This window comes from Pelophylax lessonae (assembly GCF_965119305.1).
Source record: "Pelophylax lessonae genome assembly, chromosome: 9".
Classification (NCBI taxonomy): domain Eukaryota; kingdom Metazoa; phylum Chordata; class Amphibia; order Anura; family Ranidae; genus Pelophylax; species Pelophylax lessonae.
In genome coordinates, this window is record NC_138776.1 from 131,582,346 (window position 1) to 131,606,696 (window position 24,351).

The 24,351-nt window shown below is 45.0% G+C and overlaps 1 protein-coding gene across 1 annotated transcript in view; it reads left to right on the forward strand.

Moving 5' to 3' along the window:
• NOC3L (NOC3 like DNA replication regulator) overlaps positions 1-24,351 on the forward strand; it is a gene marked incomplete at its 3' end in the record, with an annotated part of 176,208 nt that overhangs the window by 143,211 nt on the left and 8,646 nt on the right. Inside the window, 2 exon segments of the mRNA XM_082268896.1 lie at positions 17,438-17,535; positions 19,099-19,183. Of these exon segments, the coding sequence (XP_082125022.1) occupies positions 17,438-17,535; positions 19,099-19,183 (183 nt within the window).

Genomic DNA, 24,351 nt, shown 5'->3' on the forward strand with positions numbered 1-24,351 from the left:
AGTTGCAGGGGGCGATTCGGTTGTTGCTGGACAACAATCTGTCCTCTCTGCGAGTTTGCATGCTGGCCTTGGGTCTAATGGTATCAACCTTCGAGGTGGTCCCCTTGGCTCAGTTCCACACACGACTGTTGCAAAGGGAAATTCTGGTCAAATGGAACAAGGATCCAAAGTCCTTGGATTCTATGATTCCGTTGAGCCACAACACGAAGTCTGCTCTGTTGTGGTGGATTCAGTCTCTAGCTCTATGCCAGGACAAGTCCTTCCTTATGATGTTTTGGACAGTAGTAACCACGGATGCCAGCCTTTTGGGAGGGTGCGGGGTGCTGGGGAAGTTCTGTGCCCATGGTACCTGGACAATGGAAGAGTCAAGACTTCTCATAAGCAGAGCAATAAAGCTATGTGAATAATAATGCAAATAATGCAAATTTGTGTAGACTTCTCAAATCTAAAAGTGCTCTTAAAAACATAATTTTGCCTGGGAGAGCGTAATGTCAGGTCTGTGGGCATAGTACTTAAAAGGCTTTGCTGTTATCACCATAAACTACCTGATCTAATGGTCCTGGGAACTGTGCTGGGTCCACTAGCAAAAAAATAGATATTTTAGGCAACACATAGGGTTAACTGCAAAGCATTAAAATGCTGTAACCAGGGGAGCCATTGAGCTCAGCCATGTACTATGCCATTTTATTCAATACAGATCAGTGATTTGAACACATTTTGAGAGAATTGCAGTGTTAAAAAACTAAATTCAATCTTCTGGCTGATCACTGATTTTTTTTATTTGTAGTCCCCATTCTAACTCAAATTAGGAGGGACGTTACTAAGAGCCTGTCAAATGTATTACATGCATATGTGCTGACAGAAGGAAAAGAACAGGGTGAGCACAGGGACAACCCTCATTAGTATGTTTTAGGTGCTTCGCTGCCCAGATGGATGCTGGGATGGGACACCTAACTGCAGCAGAGAACTCGGAACCCCAACCTGGGTTTGCTAACTTCAATAAGGCATTTTCGTCCACAACTGCCGCTCACTGGATATTTTCTCCCCCCCCCCCCCCCCTAACTATTCTCTGTAAACCCTAGAGATGGTTGTGCATAAAAATCCTAGTAGATCAGCAGTTTTTGAAATACTCAGACCAGCCCATCTGGCACCAACAACCATTCCATGTTCAGTCAATTCCCCTTTCTTTCCCATTCTGATTCTCTGTTTGAACTTCAGCAAGTCTTCTTCATCACGTCTAGATGCCTAAATGCATTGCTGCCCTGTAATCGGCTGATTAGTAATTTGTGTTACCAAGCAATTGAACAGGTGTACCTAATAAAGGGGCCAGTGAGTGTATTCTTGTTGGACCTGACTTATCTGATGATCTGCAGAAACATATCTGGTAATGTAAAATCCTCGCCCGTCCTTGAGTTTAATTTGTACTTTGTGCTGCTTCTTGACTTCTGAATGAAGTAGAAAAGGGAAATGGTATGTGAAGCTGTCAGCTTTGTGTGAAAAGTATGACCTCTACAAAGATTAATTTCTAAGATCTAGAATCGTTACCAAAAAGTCATTTTTTTATTTAATGTCCTACAGATTTAGATTGAACAGCAAATGTGTTCAGATAACAGAAATTTATTATGTGAGAATGATATGTTTATTCAGATCAGGAGCGTTCTCTAGGGCCAACACATGCAGAACACTCAGTGTCGCTTGAAGCTGAGCAAGAGCATTTTTATTATATTTTTGTATTTAATGTGAACTTTTTTTTTTTTTTTAAAGTTCAAATTAGCGAAACAGGAACTCTGGAATTATAACACAGTTGGGTTATACCGCCCTCAAGGGGTTAAAACACTGACAAACCGTTGCAAGCCAGTCCCCCCCTATAATTACCCTTTATGGCTTAATGTTAGTGAGCAAGCAGTGCATAGGGCCAATAATACAGGAGGGCAGGACCTGTGCCCTTCAATGGACTTCAAGAATAAAAGATTTTATGGAATAAAAAAATAATTGATGGATATATTGTTAGTGCCTTGAAAAAGTATTCATACCCCTTGACATTTTCCACATTTTGTCACGTTACCACCAAAATTGTATGTGCACTTTATTGGGATTTTATGTGATAGACCAACACAAAGTGGCACAATTGTGAAGTGGAAGGAAAATGATAAATGGCTTTCAACAATTTGTACAAATACTCAGTGTGGCATGCATTTGTATTCAGCCCCCTTTACTCTAATACTCCTAACTAAAATCTAGTGGAACCAATTGCCTTCAGAAGTCACCTAATTAGTAAATAGAGTCCATCTGTGTGTAATTTAATTTCAGTATAAATACAGCTGTTCTGTGAAATCCTCCAAGGATTGTTAAAGAAGCTTTGTGAACAAACCACATCATGAAGGCCAAGGAACACACCAGACAGGTCAGTGATAAAGTTGTGGAGAAGTCTAAAGCAGGGTAAGGTTATAAAAATATATCCTAAGCTTTGAACATCTCATGGAGCCCTGTTCAATCCATCATCCGAAAATGGAAAGCTTATGGCACCTACTGCAAACCTAACAAAACATGGTCGCCCACCTAAACTGACAGGCTGGGCAAGGACAGAGAAGCAGCCAAGAGGCCCATGGTAACTCTGGAGGAGCTGCAGAGAGCCATCACTCAGGTGGGAGAATCTGTCCACAGGACAACTATTAGTTAGGCACTCAACAAATCTGGCCTTTTATAGAAGAGTAGCAAGAAGAAAGCCACTGTTGAAAGAAAGCCAAAAGAAGTCCCGTTTGCAGTATCCGATAAGCCATGTGGGGGACACAGACAACATGTGGAAGAAGGTGCTCACTGCTCAGATGAGACCAAAATGTTACTTTTTGACTTAAAAGCAAAATGCTATGTGTGGCTGAAAACTAACACTGCACATCATCCTGTAAACACCATCCCCACCGTGAAACATGGTTGTGGCAGCATCATGTTGTGGGGATGCTTTTCTTCAGCAGGGACAGGGAAGTTTGACAGAGTTGATTGGAAGATGGATGGAGCCAAATACAGGGCAGTCTTAGGAGAAAATCTGTTAGTCTGCAAAAGACTTGAGACTGGGGTGGGGTGGGGGGGGGGGTCACCTTCCAGCGGAGCAACAACCCTAAACATACAGCCAGAGCTGCAATGAAATGGTTTAGATCAAAGCATATTCATGTGTAGAATGGCCCAGTCAAAGTCGAGACCTAAATCCAATTGAGAACCTTTGGCAAGACTTGAAAATTGCTGTTCAGATGCTCTCCATCCAATCTGACAGAGCTTGAGCTATTTTGCAGAGAAGAATGGGCAAAAAATTCACTCTAGATGTGCAAAGCTGGTAGAGACATACCCAAAAAGACTTGCAGCTGTAATTGCAGCGAAAGGTGGTTCTACAAAGTATTGACCTAGGGGGGCTGAATACAAATACACGCCACACTTTTCAGATATTTATTTGTAAAAATGTTTGAAAACCATTAATCATTTTCCTTCCACTTCACAATTATGTGTCACTTTGTGTTGGTCTATCACATAAAACCCCAATAAAATAAATTTACGTTTTTGGTTGTAACATGACAAAATGTGGAAAATGTTAAGGAGTATGAATACTTTTTCAAGGCACTGTATACATGTACATACAGTATCTCACATAAGTGAGTACACCCCTCACATTTTTGTAAATATTTTATTATATCTTTCATGTGACAACACTGAAAAAATTACACTTTGCTACAATGTAAAGTAGTGAGTGTACAGCTTGTATAACAGTGCAAATGTGCTGTCCCCTCAAAATAACTCCACACACAGCCATTAATGTCTAAACCGCTGGCAACAAAAGTGAGTACAACCCTAAGTTAAAAATTCCAAATTGGGCCCAAAGTGTCAATATTTTGTGTGTTCATTATTTTTTTACAGCCCTGCCTTAACCCTCTTGGGAATGGGTTTTACCAGAGCTTCACAGGTTGCCACTGGAGTCCTCTTCCACTCCTCCTCCAAGAAGACATCACAGAGCTGGTGGATGTTGGAGACCTTGCGCTCCTCCACCTTCCGTTTGAGGATGCCCCACAGATGCTCAATAGGGTTTAGGTCTGGAGACATGCTTGGCCAGTCCATCACCTTTACCCTCCGCTTCTTTAGAAAGGCAGTGGTCGTCTTGGAGGTTTGTTTGGGGTTGTTATCATGTTGGAATACTGCCCTGTGGCCCGGTCTCTGAAGGGAGGGGGATCATCCTCTGCTTCAGTATGTCACAGTACATGTTGGCATTCATGGTTCCCTCAATGAACTGTAGCTCCCCAGTGCCAGCAGCACTCATGCAGCTCCAGATCATGACACTCCCACCACCATGCTTGACTGTAGGCAAGACACACTTGTATTTGTACTCCTCACCTGGTTGCCGCCACACTCGCTTGACACCATCTGAACCAAATATGTTTATCTGGGTCTCATCATACCACATGACATGGTTCCAGTAATCCATGTCCTTAGTCTGCTTGTCTTCAGCAAACTGTTTGCAGGCTTTTTTTGTGCATCATCCTTTAGAAGAGGCTTCCTTCTGAGACAGCTATGCAGACCAATTTTATGCAGTGTGCGGTGAATGGTCTGAGCACTGACAAGGCTGACCCCCCCACCCCTTCAACCTCTACATCAATGCTTGCAGCACTCATATGTCTATTTCCCAAAGACAACCTCTGGATATGATGCTGAGCACGTGCACTCAACTTTTTTGGTTGACCATGGCGAGCCCTGTTCTGAATGGAACCTGTCCTGTTAAACCGCTGTATGGTCTTGGCCACCGTACTGCAGCTCAGTTTCCGGGTCTTTGCAATCTTCCTTTAGCCTAGGCCATCTTTATGTAGAGCAACAATTCTTTTTATTCAGATCCTCAGAGTTTTGTCATGCGGTGCCATTTTGAACTTCCAGTGACCAGTATGAGAGAGTGAGAGCGATAACCCCAAATATAACACACCTGCTCCAGGCTACCAGTGCTAGACACTTGATAATGCATATTTAGGCAAGGTTTGTAGACTGCAGGAATCCGGGAAACTGACCCACTTTAAAGCGGTAGTAAACGTAGAACAAAAAAAAACTCTCCCTGCAAGGTAAAGGGATAATGTGCTAGTATGCAGCACATACTAGCACATTATGAAAGACTTACTTTGAAGCAACACCAGTTACAGCCGCAACATGGAACTCTGAAGGAACGGCATGAGTATGCCGTTCCTTTAGGACACTTGCGCTTGTGACGTCACTGGCTGCTGCTAACTAGAATATCTTCTAAATGGTGCATGTTTAAGAGATATTCATTTAACTTGCAGGTAAGCTTTATTATAAGCTTAACTGTAAGTAAAAATGCAAACAGGGTTTACTACCATTTTAGGGAGAATCTCCTGAGTATTCTATTATAGGGATGCCAGGAAAGATTACTAGGATATCTAAGCTTGAGTACTGGTCAAGCACTGCCAGAAGATGCTGAAGGGTATGTCCTTACCAGGAAAAAGAGCAGTAGGATCTGACCTCTGTGGGCCCTGTAGGGTAATGGTTCACTCAGGAGCAGAAATTTCAGGCAGCACTAAGGGTGTAACCACACCTGGGGGAAAAGGATTCAGTTAAGTTTGTGGGATACAATTCCCATAGATGGACTCATATCTAAGTTAGGAATCTGAAGGTCTCCAGAAGGCGAGAACTTGCGCAAAGCTCGGAAGATGCACAATAGAAAGCAGTAAAACCAGAAAGGTGAAGTGGAGCAACTGAAAGGGATGCCCAATTTGAGGATGTAGGCTGAAGGCCACAAGGGGTAACTTGAGCATTGAAATGCTAGAAGGTGTAATGAACATACCAGGAACCTAGCAGGATGAACAAACAGATGTGGGGCATACCTCCATGCAGAAGGGTAAGCAGAGGGGTTAGAGGGCCTCTGGCTTCAAGCCCTTTCGCTTAAGTGGGAGGAAGGCCTACCATTGTAGAAGATAAAGGAAAAGGGGGGCCATTCTGCTCGCTCCCACTGAACTCTTGTGTTGAGTCAGGCACACACTTAGATCAACAGTGTTATTACTAATGATGGTGCTAGGAACAGGTCTGAAGAGGTGATTTCCTTCAAAGGATAACAATCAGAGGCCCCCTGGTCTTTATCCCTGACATGTAGCAAAAGTGCCTTACACATGTGAATAGTCATTAATGCCATGCAAGAACAAGCTTAGATGCTTGCAACAGCCAATCACAGCTAAAGCTCAATGCTACAGACATTTTCTTCAGACGTTCAGTTAAAGGAGGACCTACCCTGGCGTTCTTGAAGGGATTTAACCGAAAGGGACACAAATTCATAAGAGGTCACTTCCAACGCAGGGCGGATAGTCGCGGTTGAATTAAACTTGGAGCCAAGTAGGGAATCTAATTGCTTATTATCGAAATCCTGAAAGGTGAGTACAGCTTCAACCTGTTTGGTAGAATGCCTGTTGTGGTGGATTACTAGCGCATCTACAGTGGAGAGAGACCATCTAGTCAAAAAATTCCCTCTCAAAAGGCCCATGATCCTACAGGTTGTTCCTAGTCCTCATAGAGGAATGAGTTAAACAGTGGGTGCAATGGAAACCTTTTTGCAGCTGAGAGAGCTATAAAAGACCCCAGGCCTGAAACAAGTTGATCCTCTAAATGCAGGGTAGAACATGTTCCATCAACTTGGTTTGAAACGACTCCTTGTTTTTGGGGTAATTTGTAAGTGGCACAATAACAGGAGATGAAACAAGGACAGAAGGAGAATCTGAAAAAGATAAACTTGACCTCTGGCATGCTTTGAGTTTGACACAGAGGAGTCCGCTCTAGACTCTGCTTGGGATGGCATCAGAGTGTGCTCAGTCTCTGTGCGCAGAGTCTCTGGGCAGATTGCTCTAGTACATGGGTCGGCAACCTGTCGATCAAGGTCTACCTGTCAACCACGGGCAGGTGACGGGTAGACTGCAACGATCTCCCTGTGCCGCTGCCCCAAGCCTTCTAGGTGCCAGTCCTCTCTAGGTACCGCTCCTCATCAACGCCTTCTAGGTGCCGGTTTTCTCTTAACCTCAGCTCCCCCAGCGTCCTCTGCTGCTGTCATCAGTAAACAGCTGAGAACAGGAGGCAGCACAGGATGGAGGGGGAGAGGAGGAGCTGGCCAAATTACCTATTCAAGTTAACCTCCAGGGAATAGATTGCTAGGACACAGGGTGGTCCTGAGCAACCAATCACCAGCTTGTTAATATGAAAAGTCACACTGCTAGCTCCCTTTCCTGCCGTCCAGAACTGTGCTGCCTCCTGCTCTCAGCTGTGTACACAGGTAGGATACTTCTGCTATAGGGGAAGGGGGGGGGGAGAGGACACCACTGTGTGTGTGTGGGGGGGGGGGTGTAATGTGAAGGGATCAGCACCTGGCTCAGACCCTCAGTAAGCCGCTGAGAGCCAGAGCCAGCCCTTCTCTACAGCGCAGCGCTCCAGTAAGCATTGGGGGGGGGGGGGGGGGCAGAGCAGATAGTGGTGACTGACAGTCACCAGCTTTCTGCTTACTGCACTTTTTTTTTCAGTGGGCGATTCTCTTTCACATAAAAGTGATCCCAATGGTGCATTCGCCACGGGATCACTTTTAGAGGCGGTGGGAGAGGTGACATTCCCCCCCCAACCCCCCCGTCTCCAGGCTTTCTGGACTGTTCAGTTAGCCCAGAGCCGATCTTATCCTCTTTGTGGCTGGGCAGGAAGCCTAATGAGGGCAAAATAGCCCCCACGCTCTATGGCCTTGGAGGAACAGAGTGACATCCGATGTCACTTCCGCATTCCGGCCTTAAAGGGTTGATTTTTTTTTTTTTTTTCATCTCCTTAAAGCAAAATTACTTTTCTCTTTCGTTCATTGACAGACACAGCTTCTTTCAATCTTAACCATTTGGTTATGCTGTCCCCTACAGGATCAGGACACTAGGCAAAAAAACTTCTGGCTACACCCATGGGCAGTCCCAGAGGGTATACTCGCTCTTCCTGCTATAGTCACTACGTTTTTTTTTTTTTTCTGCCTAATCAGGAGTAAGGACCTAGCTCCATTTTTAAATAGAAAATGTTTTCCTCCTGGATTTTTCCTGTGAGATCTACTATCAACTGCCGGACTGGGTGACAGGCTGGATAATCTAGATCCAGTGGTCATCCCAGTCTGGCCAGCGAATGCGCAGACCTCTGCTCTGTGCTAAGTTGGTGGCGACATAGCCCCACTGGATGATTCCTACACTGTTAGAAGCTAGGAAATCTACTTCTAGGAAGATTTACCATTGTACGTGGAAGACGTACATTGCGTGGTGTGAGTTCATCCTTGCTCCTTTTTGGTGGCTCAGATCTTAACCTTCCTTCAACGTGGGGTTAAACAGAAATTGGCCTTGAGTACCATCAAGGGCCAGGTTTTGGCTACTCACTCCCTGGTGCATACCTTTCTTCTAGTTTGTCGCCATTCCACAAGCGTGCACAATTTTAAAGCATGACATGTTGGGTATTTACTCGGCGTAACATCTTTCACATTATACCAAAAAATTGGGCTAACTTTACAGTTTTTTCTTTTTTTGTGTATTTTGTTTTTTTATATTGCGTAAGACAGCTGCGCAAATATGGTGTGACATAAAATATTGCAACAATCTCCATTTTATTCTCTAGGGTCTCTGCTAAAAAAAAGCTTCTCCCCTTACCTTCCAGGATGGCAACACATGAGAGATAAGAGGCTTCACCCTACAGGAAACCCAACCAGTTCACAGCTGTTAAAAGGCCCCACTCTTCCCCTTGTCCCTCTGTATTGATTGTGTTTCTCCTATAGCTAAACATTTATTTTTTCTCTCACCTGAAGACTTTGAGTCAGATGATCCTCCTGTGAGGCAGGTTCAGGAAAGCCGGTGAAGGCCACACTCTTACTGAACGCCTTTTCTGGGCTTCTCAAAGGTCGCCTCGGTGCCACAAGCAGTTGGTCACAACTGTGGTGGTCCCTCCGCCTGTTGCACGCTCTACAGCAGGGGTCTCCTCCTGTCCTCCCCTGCAGGCAGGCACCACACCAGAAAGTTTGGCCGCTGGACATAGCGGCGGCCATTGGAGGATCCGCCACGCTCCAAGCCTCGTTTTGAAACTAAAACTTCCGGTTTGTACAAGGTAAAGGCGGAGCATGCACAGTGCAACCCGGAAGAGGTAGTCAAGCGCAGAGGAGACGCCAGACACACATAGCGGCGGTCAGGTGGCAGATTCCCCAGCTAACAGGAGCCAGAAAGCTGCCAGAAGTGAGAAGCCCGCCGCAACCCATCTCATAGAGTAGGAGGGGGAAAGACGGCGCAGGTGGCTGCAGGCAAGAGAAAATCAGAACCCGGTAAGTGCCTTTTCCTTATTGTGGGGTAATACAAGTGTCAGGCTTAGTCCCTGGTAGTTCCCATGCTCTCCCCCTTGGGGGCCTGTGGCTAATTTATTGTGGGGCAGGAAGACTGATGTTGTATTTGTCTCCTCTTCTCTTGCAGTATCCCCAGGTGAAACCCAGGAGGCCTCTGATAAACCATTCCCCTGAATCCGCTAGCGCTAACTCCTCTAAGAAGTGTGGTAATTGTGGGGGGAGATTGCCCAGATTTCACACCTATCCCTTTTGTTACAGGTGCATTAACAAACTGGCTGGTAAAGGGGCCTCAGGGTTAATGAAGGATTTCATAAATCTGTTCAGGAGATAATGCTAGCCACTATCCAGTCCTTTTGCACCTCTTTAGCTTCAGCCCAGGTAACAGACCTGGATGAGCTAACCCCTAAAGAGGGCCCTTTTTCTCACGAGAGTTTACTTTCCAAGGCAGGGCCATCTGCTTTTCTGCCTGGTTCTCAGGATCTTCCCCCCTACTCAAGCTTAGGAAAGAGGAGGACTTAGGAAAGGCAGAAAGTCAGGCAAAGTCTGAGCTTAGCTCTGGGGATGAGGTTGATGTGGACCCAGATAGTGAGGCAGAGGAGACCAAGTTAAACAGAAATCTGTTTGGTCTGGAAAATCTGAAGGGACTCCTTGAAGCTATTTATTCTATGGAAGAAATCCCGGGACCCCCCAAGGAGACCTCTGCACAGGATAAGATGTAAAAGGATTGGTTAAAAACCAGTCCAAAATATTTACTGTTCACCAATCTTTTAAAGATTTAATTCTTCAAGAATAGGAGGTTCCTGAAAGGAGTTTGGTCAGACAAAAGGTGTTGAAAAGGCAATTCGCCTTTGAGGAAGAGGTGCAGAAATTCCTAAAGAGTCCAAAATTGGATGCCTCCCTGTCTCAGGTGACTAAGAGGTCTGGCCTCTCCTATGAGGACACAGGGAATATCAGAGATGCCATGGACCGTAAGTCAGAATCTCTGCTAAAAGCCTAGGATGCCAACTCATCCACTATGACCCCAGCACTGGCTGCAACCTGCGTAGCTAGGAATGCAGATTTCTGGATAGAGAAACTTACAAAACACCTTTAACAGGGAAGTAAGTCTCAGAAAGTGTTGGATTCCCTTTCAGGTATAGGGAAAGCTGTCGCCTACCTGGCTGATGCAGCGGTTGAGTCAGTGATAGCCTCAGCTAAGACCGGCGTTCTCATTTATTCTGCTAGGAAAACCATTTGGGTTAAAGCTTGGGAAGGCGACTTTACTTCAAAGGTGAAGCTGTGTGGTTTACCTTTTGAAGGGCCCTTGCTGTTTGGCCCAGGCCTGGATAACGTTTTGTCCAGGTCCTCTGGGTAGGGGAAGAAATTTCCTATCAAGCCCAAAAGGGAGAGATATAGGAAGTTTTTTCGTGGCCCCATGGGGCAAAGTCAACAAAGAGCCAAAAAATAACCCAATAAGAAGTGGGGTTTTGGTAGAGGTAGGCAAAGAAGTAATTTGCTCTTCCCCTCTCCATGGTTAAGCACAAAAGATACTAAGTGACTCTAGAGTCTAAGTGGGGGGCAGATTATCTCATTTGCTTTACCAATAGAAGGAAATTTCAGTCAGTCCATACATTTCTCACCTCATTCAGGAAGGCTACCGCCTAGAATTTTTAATGCATACCCCTGCTGGAACTGACTTTAACACATCAAAGGATGTACTAAAAAGGAGAGTGCTTTTGAATGGGATTCAAGAACTAGCTGAACAACTAGTGATAGTTCCCATGTCAGAAAGTCAGCTTTACCAAGGCTTGTATTCCCAGGGGTTTGTGGTACCCAAGCCCTCAGGGAAAATACCTCCTGATCATAAACCTCAGAAACTTAAACAAATTCCTAGAGTACAAGAGGTTTTCTATGAAAGGTATTTATGCACTTCGCAAAAAACTGTTGAAAAATGTGTTTCACTACTCTGTATCTCAGGGATGCCTGCCTACATGTTCCAATTCATCCGGAACACCAGGCCTTCCTGAGATTTGCGGTGGTTACTAAAGAGGGTATTGCGCATTGGCAGTTCAGGGCACTCCCTTTTGGTCTAGCAGCCAGTCAAAGAATTTTACCAAGATCCTGGCAGAAGTGGTGGCCTATCTTTATCTCCAGGGAATAGCCTTGATTCCTTACCTGTATGATCTTTGGTCCGTCAGCAGACCAGGTGAGATCAAACACCCTAGAAGGTGTTGACAGTCCTACAGATGCTAGGCTGGTTGGTCAGCATGGAAAAGTCATCCCTGGAGCCGCCCAGGTTCTGAAAAGGTGGAAAAAGTAGTCTCTTCGGTAAGAGGGTTGATGTTCACCCCCTCGTGCTCCAGGAGAGAGAGCCTGGGAGTTCTGGGGCTCATCTCAGCCAGCATCCCAGCAGTGGTTTGGGTGCAGTTACATGCTAGAGACCTTAAATTCTTCTGCCTTTCCTCCTGGGACAAAAAGGTTGAGTCCCTAGATGAAAGTGTGATTCTCACCCCTTCGGTAAAAGCCTTCCTGAATTGTTGGTCTATATCAAGCAATTTGGAGAAGGTCAGACCTTGGGGTCAGTGGAGCCCTATGAAAGTCACGACAGACGCAAGCACCTGGGGGTGGGGGGGTTCATCCAGAGGAAGCCAAAGCCCAGGGCACCTGGGGCAAGGAAGTAGCCCAGTCCTCTTCCAATTTCAGAGAACTCAGAGCAGTCGGTGAAGCTCTTAAGAGCCTTCGAGAGTTCAATTTTTGGCATTGAAATTCAGGTCTGCTCTGACAATGCTACAACAGTAGCTTGCCTAAATCACCAAGGAGGTACCACCCCTGTTGGAACTAGCCAAGGAAATCCTAAGGTTGGGCTGAAGAAAGGGTGATCGCCCTGCCGGCCATTCACATAAAATGGGAAAGCGACTGGGAAGCAGATTTCCTCAGCCGCTATCCAATAAGACAGGGGGAATGGGAGCTGAATCTGAAGGTATTTCGGGCACTACTCCGGAAATTTGGCTGCCCAGAAATAGACCTATTTGCCAGCCTACAAAAGAGAAAGGTAAGAAGATTCTTCTCCTTTTCACGGGAAAGAGGAATGGTGGGCCTGGATGCTCTAGCCCAGATATGGCAGTTTGAGTTAGCCCATGCCTTCCCCCCTCTAACTCTAATCCCTCAAGTTCTACAGAAGCTCAGTCGTTTCCCAGGCCTCCTCCTCCTGATTGCACCATGGTGGCCAAGGAAGGCGTTGTTTGTGACCCTGGTGGCACTATCAGTGGCGCCTCCTTGGATGCTTCTGAACCTCGGATACCTACTATTGCAGGGTCCAGTTTTGCACCCCAGGCCAGAGTTCTTCCAGTTGACGGCCTGGTTAGTGAGCGCCAGATCCTTAGATTAAAGGGCTGCTAAGAGAGAGTGATAGACACACTCCTCCTCCTGAGCAGGAAACCAGTAACGAGGAAAATATACTTAAGTTTGAAAGACATTTTGTTCCTGGCGTAGGCAGAAGCAAATTTCTTCCGCCTCTGTCTCCATAATCTTGGATTTCCTACAAGAAGGGGTAGAAAAGGGTGTTGCGGTTAACACCCTTTGGGTACAGATAGCAGCTCCCCTTTTTCGAGACGCAAGACTTACAAAAGAACCTTCAAGATTTTTGAGTGCCAGGGATAGAGCTCCCCTATCACTGGTTCCCTCCTTGAGACCTGACTAGGGTTCTAGAGGAGTTATCTAGAAACCCTTTTGAACCTATAGAAGAGGTTTCCTTTAAGTTTTTGACCCTAAAACTAGACTTCCTTTTAGCTGTCACGACAGCTAGAAGGGTAGAGGACTTACAAGGTCTTTCGATTAAAGAACCGTTTGTTGATCTTCCCAGATAGGATTATCCTCAGGCCAGATCCTTTGTATCTGCCCAAAGTAGCATCTTCCTTTCACAGGACGCAAGAGATAACCTTACCATCCTTTTGTGATAGTCCTAAGATTGAAATTAGGAAATTAAATTTCATTATTTAGATGTGAGGAGATGCCTCCTCACTTATTTAGAGGACCAGGGAGTTTATAGGTTTAGGTGAGAGGAGAAAACCAACCGTAATACATACCGTTAACAGTGTTTCTACGAACCTTCCAGGGCGGCAGGCCTACTTCCCGCCCTTTTAAAAGGGTGAGGAAAGAATGTAACCAATGGGTGGTAAGTACCTAAGTGATTGTATATCCCTTGTGAATCGGTTGGAGAACTACTTTTTTACAACTGAGGGACAAGAGGATGGCTGGGGCCTTTAACAGCTGTGAACTGATTGTTTCCTGTAGGGTGGAGCCTCTCATCTCTCATGTGTTGCCGTCCTGGAAGGATCATAGAAACACCGTTATGGGTAAGTCTAACGGTCGGTTTTGAAGGTTCGAAGTAATTCTCTAGCAAAAAATACTAAATTTAACTTGTAAACAACAAATGTCAGAAATAGACCTGGTCCTTAAGTGATTAATAAGGGTGATTTTATAATAGGAGTCCCAGGTTCTAGATGGCAGGCATCTGTTTTTTAAGGGAGACTGGGTAAATGCCCCAGAACCAGTGGTGCAACAAAATGTAAATTGAAGCACCATTTTCATCAGGTCTTTAGTGGTACCACTTTGAAGACATACAATCTTCTATGCACTGAACTCTCATTATCCCCTAGGCAATTCTATCAATATCTTCAGTTTAGGCATGCACTGCAAGTCCAGCAATGGGCCCCTAATTTACCGGTATCTAGTTCAGCTTTGGTGACTGAGATCTTACAATCTAGTACCTGTAGAGGTTTGCTCTCCCGTATTTATCTGGAATTATTATTTCTCTATCCATGACCATGCTTGAATGAAATGCAGGGCTCGCTGGGTGATCAATATAGGAGGCATTGATGGTGACCAGTAGGATATGGCTTTAGAATCGATCCCGGTTACCTCCCTATCCGCCTCCCACAAGCTCTTGCAGCAGTTTATTCTCAGTAGAGCTTACTGTACACCTGCTAATTTGTTTGACTGGGGAATGAGAGATACGCTGTTGTGCTCTAAATGCAATATGCATAGGATATGGCAATGCCGAAAGCTCACTCGCTATTGGACCGAGGTCCTACAAACCATCTCCATGCTCACCCAGATGCCTGTACCTCTCAACCCCCTGGTGTGCCTACTTGGAGCTGTGGATGCTGAAATGTATCCACCAGGTACATACGTTATGATAACTACATTGTTGTATTTGGCTAGGAAACTAATTGCTAGGTTCTGGATATCACATACAATACCCTCTAGAAACAAATGGGTTGAATATGTTCTCTTCTGCTCCGGGAACAATTGTCTTACTGTCACCGAAGTTACAGAAATTTACTCTTGTATGGCAGAGCTGGCTGGACTTTCATGGCCTCGCTCCTTCACAGCTGGTAATGGACAGAGTCTTACAAATCTGAGTTAATACGGCTTTACTGTAAAGAGAGTCAAAATGCCCTACCCACCTGTGTCCACTATGTTAATTTTGTTAATTCATATGTTAATCTAAGAAAAACAGAAAAAATGGCATTGTGCATATAGATTAGATTGCTTAACTATGGGCTCGGTTTGAAGTGTTTTGTTTTTTTGGCTACACTCTTTTACCTTGCACCTTACTGGCACAGATCGACCATTGTCTTCTGTATACATATTATGTATGATCTATACTGACCATTCTGTCTTTGTTCAGATGCTTTTTTTTTTTTTTTTACATCAATAAAAAAAAGTTTAGATTGAAGCACCACGCGAAAAATTCCTAACCAGCTGATGACCATGCATGTGCTTGTAATCACTCTGGAGGAAATGTCATTAAAGGTCCAGAATACTTCTAGTTCATTTACATTGTTTGCAATCAAGCCATGATAAAGTGGGTGTTTGTGGACCCCTAAAGTGTGTTGTATACTCTTTTTAGATTGTTCCCCTCCTAAATTTTATTGAAATAACTGGACCTTTTTAGTGGTGTGGTGCTTCAATTTGCAGTTTTGTTACATTACACTACAAGCAAAGGAGACTGTGCAGATCTTCTGGGGGTGTAGAAGCTGTCTGCCTGGGATCCAGATTACTTACATCGAAAAAAATGCTTTAGGATAGCAGTATCAATAAATTACCCTTACAGGTCCAGTGCTATTTTTCCACTTTCCTTGGATCCTAAACAAGTAGGAGAGTATGTCCCGAGGTCACCAGCTGCAGCAAGACTTCTGTGTGTCTTTGAGAAAGCATTGTGCATTGTATAGCGGAAAACTAGGCCGAGCATGAGGCAAGGCCTCACGTTTTTCCTATACCCAAGCAACTAGTGCTAATAAGATTTGTAGGCAGCGGGATGTGACCAAGTCACTGTATGCAGGCAGTATACCAGAGACTTGATGATGTACATGACATGTGGTTTCCTCTAGGTTGAAATGGCAGGGGAAAGAGTGCGTGTACACAACACTCCATCTAACAGATGATGCCAGCTTTTGGTTCCCTCAGCCTTAACCTGTTGGCCTCCAGATGATTTACCCCCCTTCATGACCAGGTCACTTTGTGATACAGCACCGTGTTACTTTAACTGACAATTGCACAGTCATGCAATGCTGTACCCAAATACAATTTGTAATTCCCCCCCCCCCCATAATTATAATAATTTCTTTTAGTGGTATTTGATCAACTCTGTGGGGGTTTTTTATTTGTTGCGCTATAAACAAACAAAAGATTTTTAAGAAAACATTTTTTACTTTCTGCTATAAAACCTATCCAATAAAAAAATTTAAAATCAAATTTCTTCATAAAATTTGGCCAATATTCTGCTACATGTTTTTGGGGGGAAAAAATCACAGTAAGAGTATATTGATTGGTTTAAGCGAATGTTATAGCAATATATAACAAAATACTGGATTTGTTATTTTTATTTTTGTTTTACTGGTAATGGCAGCGGTCAGCAACTGATAGCAGGACTGCGATATTGTGGCAGACATTCGACACTAAATTACACTTTTGACACTTTGCGGGAACCAGTGACGCTAAAAATATGCGCGGTCACTGTACTAATGTACAATGCTGGGAAGGGGTTAAACATTAGAGCGGTCAAAGGGTTAACTGTGTGCCTAGCTCATGTTTGTGTTTACAATGTTTTCTGCTTTTACTAGGGGAAGGGATGGATTCTAGTCCCCTCTTTACAGGAACACAAAATGCATCCCTTACCCCCTGTCAGAATGGTACTCTGCCTTGTTTACATAGGCAAAGCTCTGTTCTGAGTCTGTCTGACGATCGACGGGTGCTGGTGGACATTGAGTGCTTGGCACTTGCAGATCTGCTTTAGCTGTGAATAATCCTATATAAGAAATTTGATCCAGTGCACAGCTACCGCCCTGTAGTAGTAAAACTGCTATAGAGGAGTCAGCAAGTGGATAGTCACAGTGAAAATGGCGGTGGCTGGAAAACTAAGAAAATGTTACAATGCGAGATAACCAACATTGCTTCTGCCTGACCAGCCTTGCAATACAAGTCTTTATAGACAGGGTGAAGCCAAAGGCTGTGCCACAGCTCTGGACCTGGAAAGAGATCCATGGCAAACTAACACAATACACAAAGGTCTGGGAAGTGTCCCAGTGAAGAGCCCCAGTGCCAGAATGTCACTATCCAGTTAGCTCCACAATCTTTCAGTCCTTTGGCATCTGAGTACAGCATCCGAAGCTATTGCTGAAAATACTCTGATTTGGATAGCAGTTATGTAGATACCAGCTTAAGCATTTGTGTAGAAGTCTGAATAAAGTTACTGAGGAAACATTTTTTGTCAGCGGTGTAGCAAGGATCTTGATGGCAGTCGTTTAAAGAAGAAAAAAAAACACAAAAACAGAAGGCTGTTAGCCTTTATTATTTTTTGCAAAGCTGAGAAAAGGTGTCCAGCCTCCTATGACTCTAGAAAAAACTGAGGTATGATGAGTAGAGGAGGGATTTTACAGGGGATGGCCTACAAGAGTTTTCTCCTGTTTGCCAGTGTTCCAACCTCCTGTAAGGGCGGCAGCATAACCTATTTTAGAATTCCTGTGTGCCTTAATGGAAGATAAGTAAATATACTTTTATATGCTGACACTAAACATATTATTTTCGTTTAATTTTTAGAGGCATTTCCATCCTGTTGTTCGGATATTCGCAGCTCACCTTTGTGCCGGGGCTCCATCAGAAGGTTCAGCAGCTCTGGGACAATCCTATAGCCGAAGGTAAGGTTTCTTACATTGGGAATGGTTCAGCATTATAATTCTAACCATCAGTTCTGCCTACAAACAACTGTGGACATCCTTTAGTAAGAAATGGATTAATCGAAACAAGTGTTTTCAGATTCAGTTTATTTCTAGAATTGCGTGGAGTAATTTTTAGGCGGTCACCTCTAGGAGTTAAACAAGATCTTAAAAGAACACCAAAAAAAAGTATGGGGGGGGGGGGGGGGAGCTGATTAGGGAGGGTAGCCTGACCTGCAGAATTAATGCATGCAACTTGAAGTTTTGTCACATGCTGCCAATTGGTAAAAGCCTGATAAAAATAGAATATCCCTCTATTGGCCTTTTGAAATGACAAAATAATGAAGTAGTGTGCAAACCTATCCATCTCTGCCCTGCCCACCTCTGCCAGTATAGATCTCAGCAGTATTATAATCTGTTGCTTCAGGTTCATGAAGGGGTAGGGGTTGGCTTCTCTCCAGCAAGATAAATAGTAAATCTACAATAAATCAAGTTCCCAGGTCCCATGGGCATGTTGTATGTTTTAGATGACATTTGCATAAGTTGAATGATCACCAATCTCACACTTACGTAATGTCTTTTAAGAACCTAGAATTGGCCCCATCATAGTAATTTCTGTCTGTACACCATCACTATATACTGACATTTTAACGTGTGTGCACTATAATGTAACATTTAAAGTTAAAAGATTTTCTAAACTGAATGTCTAACTTTTAATTTGAGCTTTACCATTCTGCTGCCTCATCTAAACATCCCAATGGTCTCTTTCAAAATGTGTACAGTACATTTGAACTGAATACAAAAGCAAAACATTAGTGGGTGTGAAACAGACCAAAAAACCTGTTATCTCTATCAGATGTTGTAGGCCCTCTGTGGGCAGAACGGTTAGGCCCCTTTCACACGGGCTTTCCGATCAGATCCGCCTGTCAGTGTTTCCGGCGGACCTGATCTGACGCTCCAAGCACCCCTATGGAACAGCGGATGTTAGGGGTGACATGTCCGCTGACACCCGCTGCTATCCAATCTGATCTTGTCCGTGAAATCCAGACGGATGGAAACCCTATTTTTCATCCGTCTGGAGAATCGAATGGAAATGGACAGGTGGTCCTTTTTCATACGATCTCCTATAGAGGGGAGCGGGGATCTGACAGGTCTGTCTAAGCACAGTGAGCAGAGATGGACCTGTCATCCGCCTGCTCAGCGGGGAACCCGCTGAGCAAACCGGAGTCCGCCGGGCAGAAAGCATGTGTGAAAGGACCCTTATCCCCTCTTTAAACCAATAAGATAACTGCAACAGAAACTGACCATAAAACTTTCCGGCATGATGTGGGTGGGGGTCCTAGCATAGAAGTGGTTTAACTCATCTAATTGCAGACTTTTCTTCTGTTGCCAATGTTGCATACTTGTTACTTCATGTTACTTCAAGTAGGGAATCCTGTAGATTAGAGCTTGTGTTTTTAAGTATTGATGTAGCCTCATTATTTCACAAAAACACCTGTATACATTTTTTTGTATTTACTTTTATATGTACTTAATATTTTGTAGGTCTGCCACAGAACTATTTAATGATTACAGTATAAATGCTATGACCTTCAATCCTCCAGTTCCTGAATCGGTGCCCAAGATAAAGGTATTTGTCTAACAGTGACTGTAATTACCTTTTAATGTTGTTTTCATAGTACACCATTCGCTGCATGTGTGGTTATAGTGAAACACTATGGCTTAGCAGCGACCACTTTGGACAGCCTTTTATCACTGTCTAGAGCAGTGGTCGTGAACTTCGTAAATACAGAGGGCTACAAGTGCAGCCCCCCACATTTCAAAAGGGCCATACAATGACATCGTACTTAACCCCTTGGAGCCTAAGCCTTTTTCTGACATTTGTTGCTTACAAGGTAAAATCAGTATTTTTTGCTAGAAAATTCATTAGAACCCACAAACTTTATATATATTTTTCTCTTTCGTTCATTGATGGACTCAGCTCCATATCTTCTTGACCGATAGGTTTATGCTGCTCTCCAAAGGAATAGGACACTAGGCAGAAAAAAATTTTGACCATGCCTGTAGGGCAGTCCCAGGGGGTATACTCCCACTGAAAATACAAAGCAAAGAAAAGGGCGCACCAGCCTAGCGCATTATCCTCAGCGAGTTTATTATATAAAAATTAAAATCAGCTACTCACAAACAATCGTGAAATTCAGGCACATCAATTCCATAAATCTGCCTCATACCAGAGGACCAACGTCTTTACTGGAAGCAGAGGGCTGACGCGTTTCGAGGCCGTGCCTCTTCCTCAGAGGCTCTAAGAGGCACGGCCTCGAAACGCGTCAGCCCTCTGCTTCCAGTAAAGACGTTGGTCCTCTGGTATGAGGCAGATTTATGGAATTGATGTGCCTGAATTTCACGATTGTGAGTAGCTGATTTTAATTTTTATATAATAAACTCGCTGAGGATAATGCGCTAGGCTGGTGCGCCCTTTTCTTTGCTTTGTATTTTCAGTGTTTGGTCGACCGCCCTGGTCGTAAGGGGCAGCAAAGCCTAGCCATAATGGATGCCAAATACCAGCACGAGTTCCGGGATTGAGGCAGCCTGAGGACCAGCTTCCGAGCGCAGGAGGGGGGTGCTGTATAGCACTTATCTTTTTTGGGGTATACTCCCACTTCCTGCTATAGGACTTCAGTTTTTTTTCTGCCTAGTCAGGAGTAAGGACCTAGTTCCTTGTTGGGATCTCTGGTCTCAGCATTTTTTTCCTTTTTTTAACAAATTTTTTTTCTTTTTATTATTTTGTGTTCCTGTGAGAACTACGATCAATTCTTTTCCTGCGAGAACTACAATCAACTGCTGGACTGGGCGAGGGACTGGATATCTGAGATCCTTACAGTCTTCCCAGTCTGGCCAGCAAGCCCGACCCGACCTTAGTTCCGCGCTGGGTTAGCCGCGACATAGCCCCACTGGACAGGGCGGGTTAAACGTCTCGCGAGGATGCATAGCCCTGGTCACGATCCTAGTCATGAATTGAGTGGCAGCGTACCTCTGGCCCGCAGCACCTGGTGGGGGTCCCTAGCGGGGCTGTCCATTTGTACCTGGTGATCCTTAGAGGGTCCTGGGAGCCGCATGGGCCCGCGTGCGTCTGCCATTTTGTTGTAGATGGCTGCTGTATCTATTGGTTGCCATGTTTGTCTAGTCCGGTGGCCATTTTCTTGTGTTTTCCAATTACTACCAATCGGCGGCCATTTTTTTGTAGACTATGGGGAGGTGATTTGTCGGTAGGCCTCTAGTGGCAGTTATATGAACTTCCTCTTCCTCTCATCACCGCGCAGCGTGCAGTCTGACACTCTGCATTCGCATCTGTGAAGGGAGTGGTGAGTCCCTGCGGGGTTATTTGGCTCTGTGGGTTGGTATTTTTATTTTTTTCACAGCAATTTTACACATTTTGCTGGTGGTTCCAGGTTAACTAATGGAGTTCCTAGAGCACGTGTCACCACCTGACCTTCTCTGAGGCTGCAGGACCTGCGAGGTCCCAGTCCGCCTTGTCTGCTATGACGGCGGTCCTGCAGTCACTGTTGTCTAAAGTAGATTTGGCCCTCCAAAAGGATGAGTAAAAAGTGTCCTCCACCTCTGCCTCCTAAGATTCTGAGGTGGATGCCTCCCTACTGGGTCTGCATCCACGCACTCTTGAGTGTTCCGATAGTGAGGATGATTCCTCTTCCACTACAGTCACGCATTAAAAGGCTCTGGTGGATGCATTGATTGTATCAGTGTGGAAAACTTTAAAATTGGAGGACTCCGCTAATACTGCGTCGGCTGGGATGGTGCAGTTTGGTACCCGCAGAACTTCCAAGGCGGCAAAGGTATTCCCCTTTCCCGCCTAATTCGACAACATTGTCACAAGTCAGTGGGGTTCCCCCAAACACACTGTCGGGGTCTCTAATCACTTTGCTAGAAGGTATCTGTTTGAAAAGTCCCTGCTTAAGAAACTGACAGGTGGACTCTCAGGTTTCCAGGTTGAATAAAGCCACCCTCCTTCCGTTGAACGACTCTGTTCTTTAAGGACCCCTTTGACAAGAGAGCTGAATATCTGGTACGATACCTTTTCACCATGGTCGGTTCTATTCTGCAGCCAGGGTTTGCCATAACCTTGGTTTCACAGACGTTAACGGAATGGGCTAAACTCCTGCGCCAGGATTTGGAAGGTGGTCAGCCTCCTCCTGACCTGGCGGACCAGTTGGTCCAGGTGTTGCAGTATATCTGTGATGCCTCTCTGGATGCGGCCCCCTTAGCCTGCAGGGTGTCTGTGATGGTGATGATTCTGCGCCGCATGATATGGGTGAAATATTGGTCTGCGGACCAGGCTTCCAAGAAGGTATTGACCTCCCTTTTGTAGGAGACCGCTTGTTCAGAGCTTGCATGGAGATCATTAAGGGTCTTACAGAAGGTAAGTGTACTCTGCTTCCGCAGTCTGCCAGGAGTAAAGAGACTCGTCTCAAGCGTGGCCCTTTCTTCTCAGCCCATAAGTGGTCCTTTCGTCCTTCGGGATCTAAGGACCAGGGATCAAAATCCACCCGTAACCCCGCAGCGTGTTCCGAGAGGTCCTTGCCGATTTAGTCAAGAGCGGGCCCCTCTGGGACCGCCCTCACCCGTATTTGGGGTTGGGGGACTTCTTTGCTTTTTTTCCAGATCCGTGGACCTCTTGGGTTCAAGACAAATGGGTCCATAAGTTCATTCGGTCGGGTACAAGATCGAGTTTCAGTCCTTGCCTCCGGCAAGGTTCTTTACTTCCAATCTGCGTTTGTCCCAAATAGTCTACAAGGTCTTCTGGTGGCAAACATTCCTTGTGACAGTAAAGGGCAGTGACAAGTGCTCTTTATGGAGGGATTTATGGAGGGATCTGGGGTCTTAAAGACCCCAAATCCCTCCTCTGCACTTAAAAGCATTCAAAATGGCAAGTTTGGCTGTTCTAAATGCTGTCTTTTTAACCACCTTAGCCCCGGAGAATTTGGCTGCTCAATGACCAGGCCCTATTTTGTGATTCGGCACTGCGTGACTTTAACGGACAATTGCGCGGTCGTGCGATGCTTTACCCAAACGAAATTGACGTCCTTTTTTCCCACAAACAGAGCTTTCTTTTGATAGTATTTGATCACCTGTGCGATTTTTTTTTTTTTTTTTTGCGCTATAAACAAAAAAAGAGTGACAATTTTGAAAACCTTTTTTTCACATTTTTTTTATGAAATTCTCAAAATAAAAAGTAAAAATCTAAATTTTTTAACATTTTAGAACAATTTGTTTTCTGCTACATATTTTTGGTAAAAAAAATAGCAATAAGTGTATTTTGATCGGTTTGCGCAAAAGTTATTGCGTTTACTAAGTACGGAAACATTTTTACACTAGTAATGGGGGCAATCTGCTTTTTTTTTTTTTTGTGGGACTGCGACATTGCGGCAGACAGATCGTACCCCTAACTGACATTTTAGACACTTTTGGGGATACCAGAGACATTATTACAGTAATCAGTGCTAAAAATATGCACTGTTACTGTAATAATGACACTGGCAGGGAAGGGGTTAACATTACTGGTGATAAAGGGGTTAAATGTATCCGTAGGGGCATGATTCTAACTAAGAAGGGGCGTGGCTTGTGAAGTAATCACAGAGACATGCAATCCTATATAGCAGGATCACATGGCCTCTGTGATCACTTCAGGAAGAATGACAGACGGCTGTGTTTACATCAGCCGTCTATCCTTCTCTCTCTGCTGCGGGAGATCGCGAGTGGCCGGCGGCCATTGAAGCCGCCGGTCATACGAGCTGGCTCCCCAGGTAGTGAGAAGGTCCGGGAGCGCGCTTGTCCCCTACAGTCTCCTGAGCGAGCGACGTAGGGCTACGTCGCTTTGCCCAGCAGCGGCTGAGTGCCGCAGTAAATGTACCGTGGGCGGGGCTGAAGCGGTTAAATCTGGCACTTTACGGCTCCAGTACCCAGAAGTGATGTCGTGACAGCACTTCTGGGTTTTTACATCGGAGACCCAATCAGAGCCAAATTCAACTTTGTTTGGGTCTTCGACCAGCCGGCAGGTCCCCCTCAGGTCCCCCGGTGGAATGGGAGACCTGAGGGAGGGGGGGTGGGGAGACGTCCCCTCCCGCTCCTTGTAATGACAGCCGATCGGCTGCCCAGCTCTATTTCTATTTTCTGTTTAAGGGTGGTCCTTCCTCTGCACAAACTTCAGGGACCACAGGCTGTGAATCCCTGGCTGCTGTCACACAGATAATTCTCTCTTCCATTTTTCATACAGGTTCTGAGTCTGGTGGTATCCACCTTCAAGACAGCTCTGTTTGCACAGTCTTGCATCCAGCTCCTTTTAGCAGGTTCGGCTTCACAGGAGGATACTGAAGTTCATAACGAGGTCACTGGGTCCTCTGACAGACGCCGCAGGCGTCAAGCGCCATGGTAAGGCCAGTATCATCCTCTGCTAAGGCTTCTTCTGCAGTTCTGCGAGGAATCAAGAGCAAGGATCTTCCAATCATCCTGGTGGCTGTAAACGTCCCTTGGAGGGGCTTCCTCTCAGAGAAGACCAGTTGTCCCAAGGGCTGATCTACCATCCTGCTTTACGGTCGCTGGTTTTAATGGCTTAGCTATTGAAAGCCAGGTACTGAGGGATAGAGGTCTGTCTGGATCAGTGATCCCTTCTATGGTGAAGGCGAAGAAGTTGTCTTCCAGCATATACCGGTCCCTCTCAAAAAATTAGCATATTGTGATAAAGTTCATTATTTTCTGTAATGTACTGATAAACATTAGACTTTC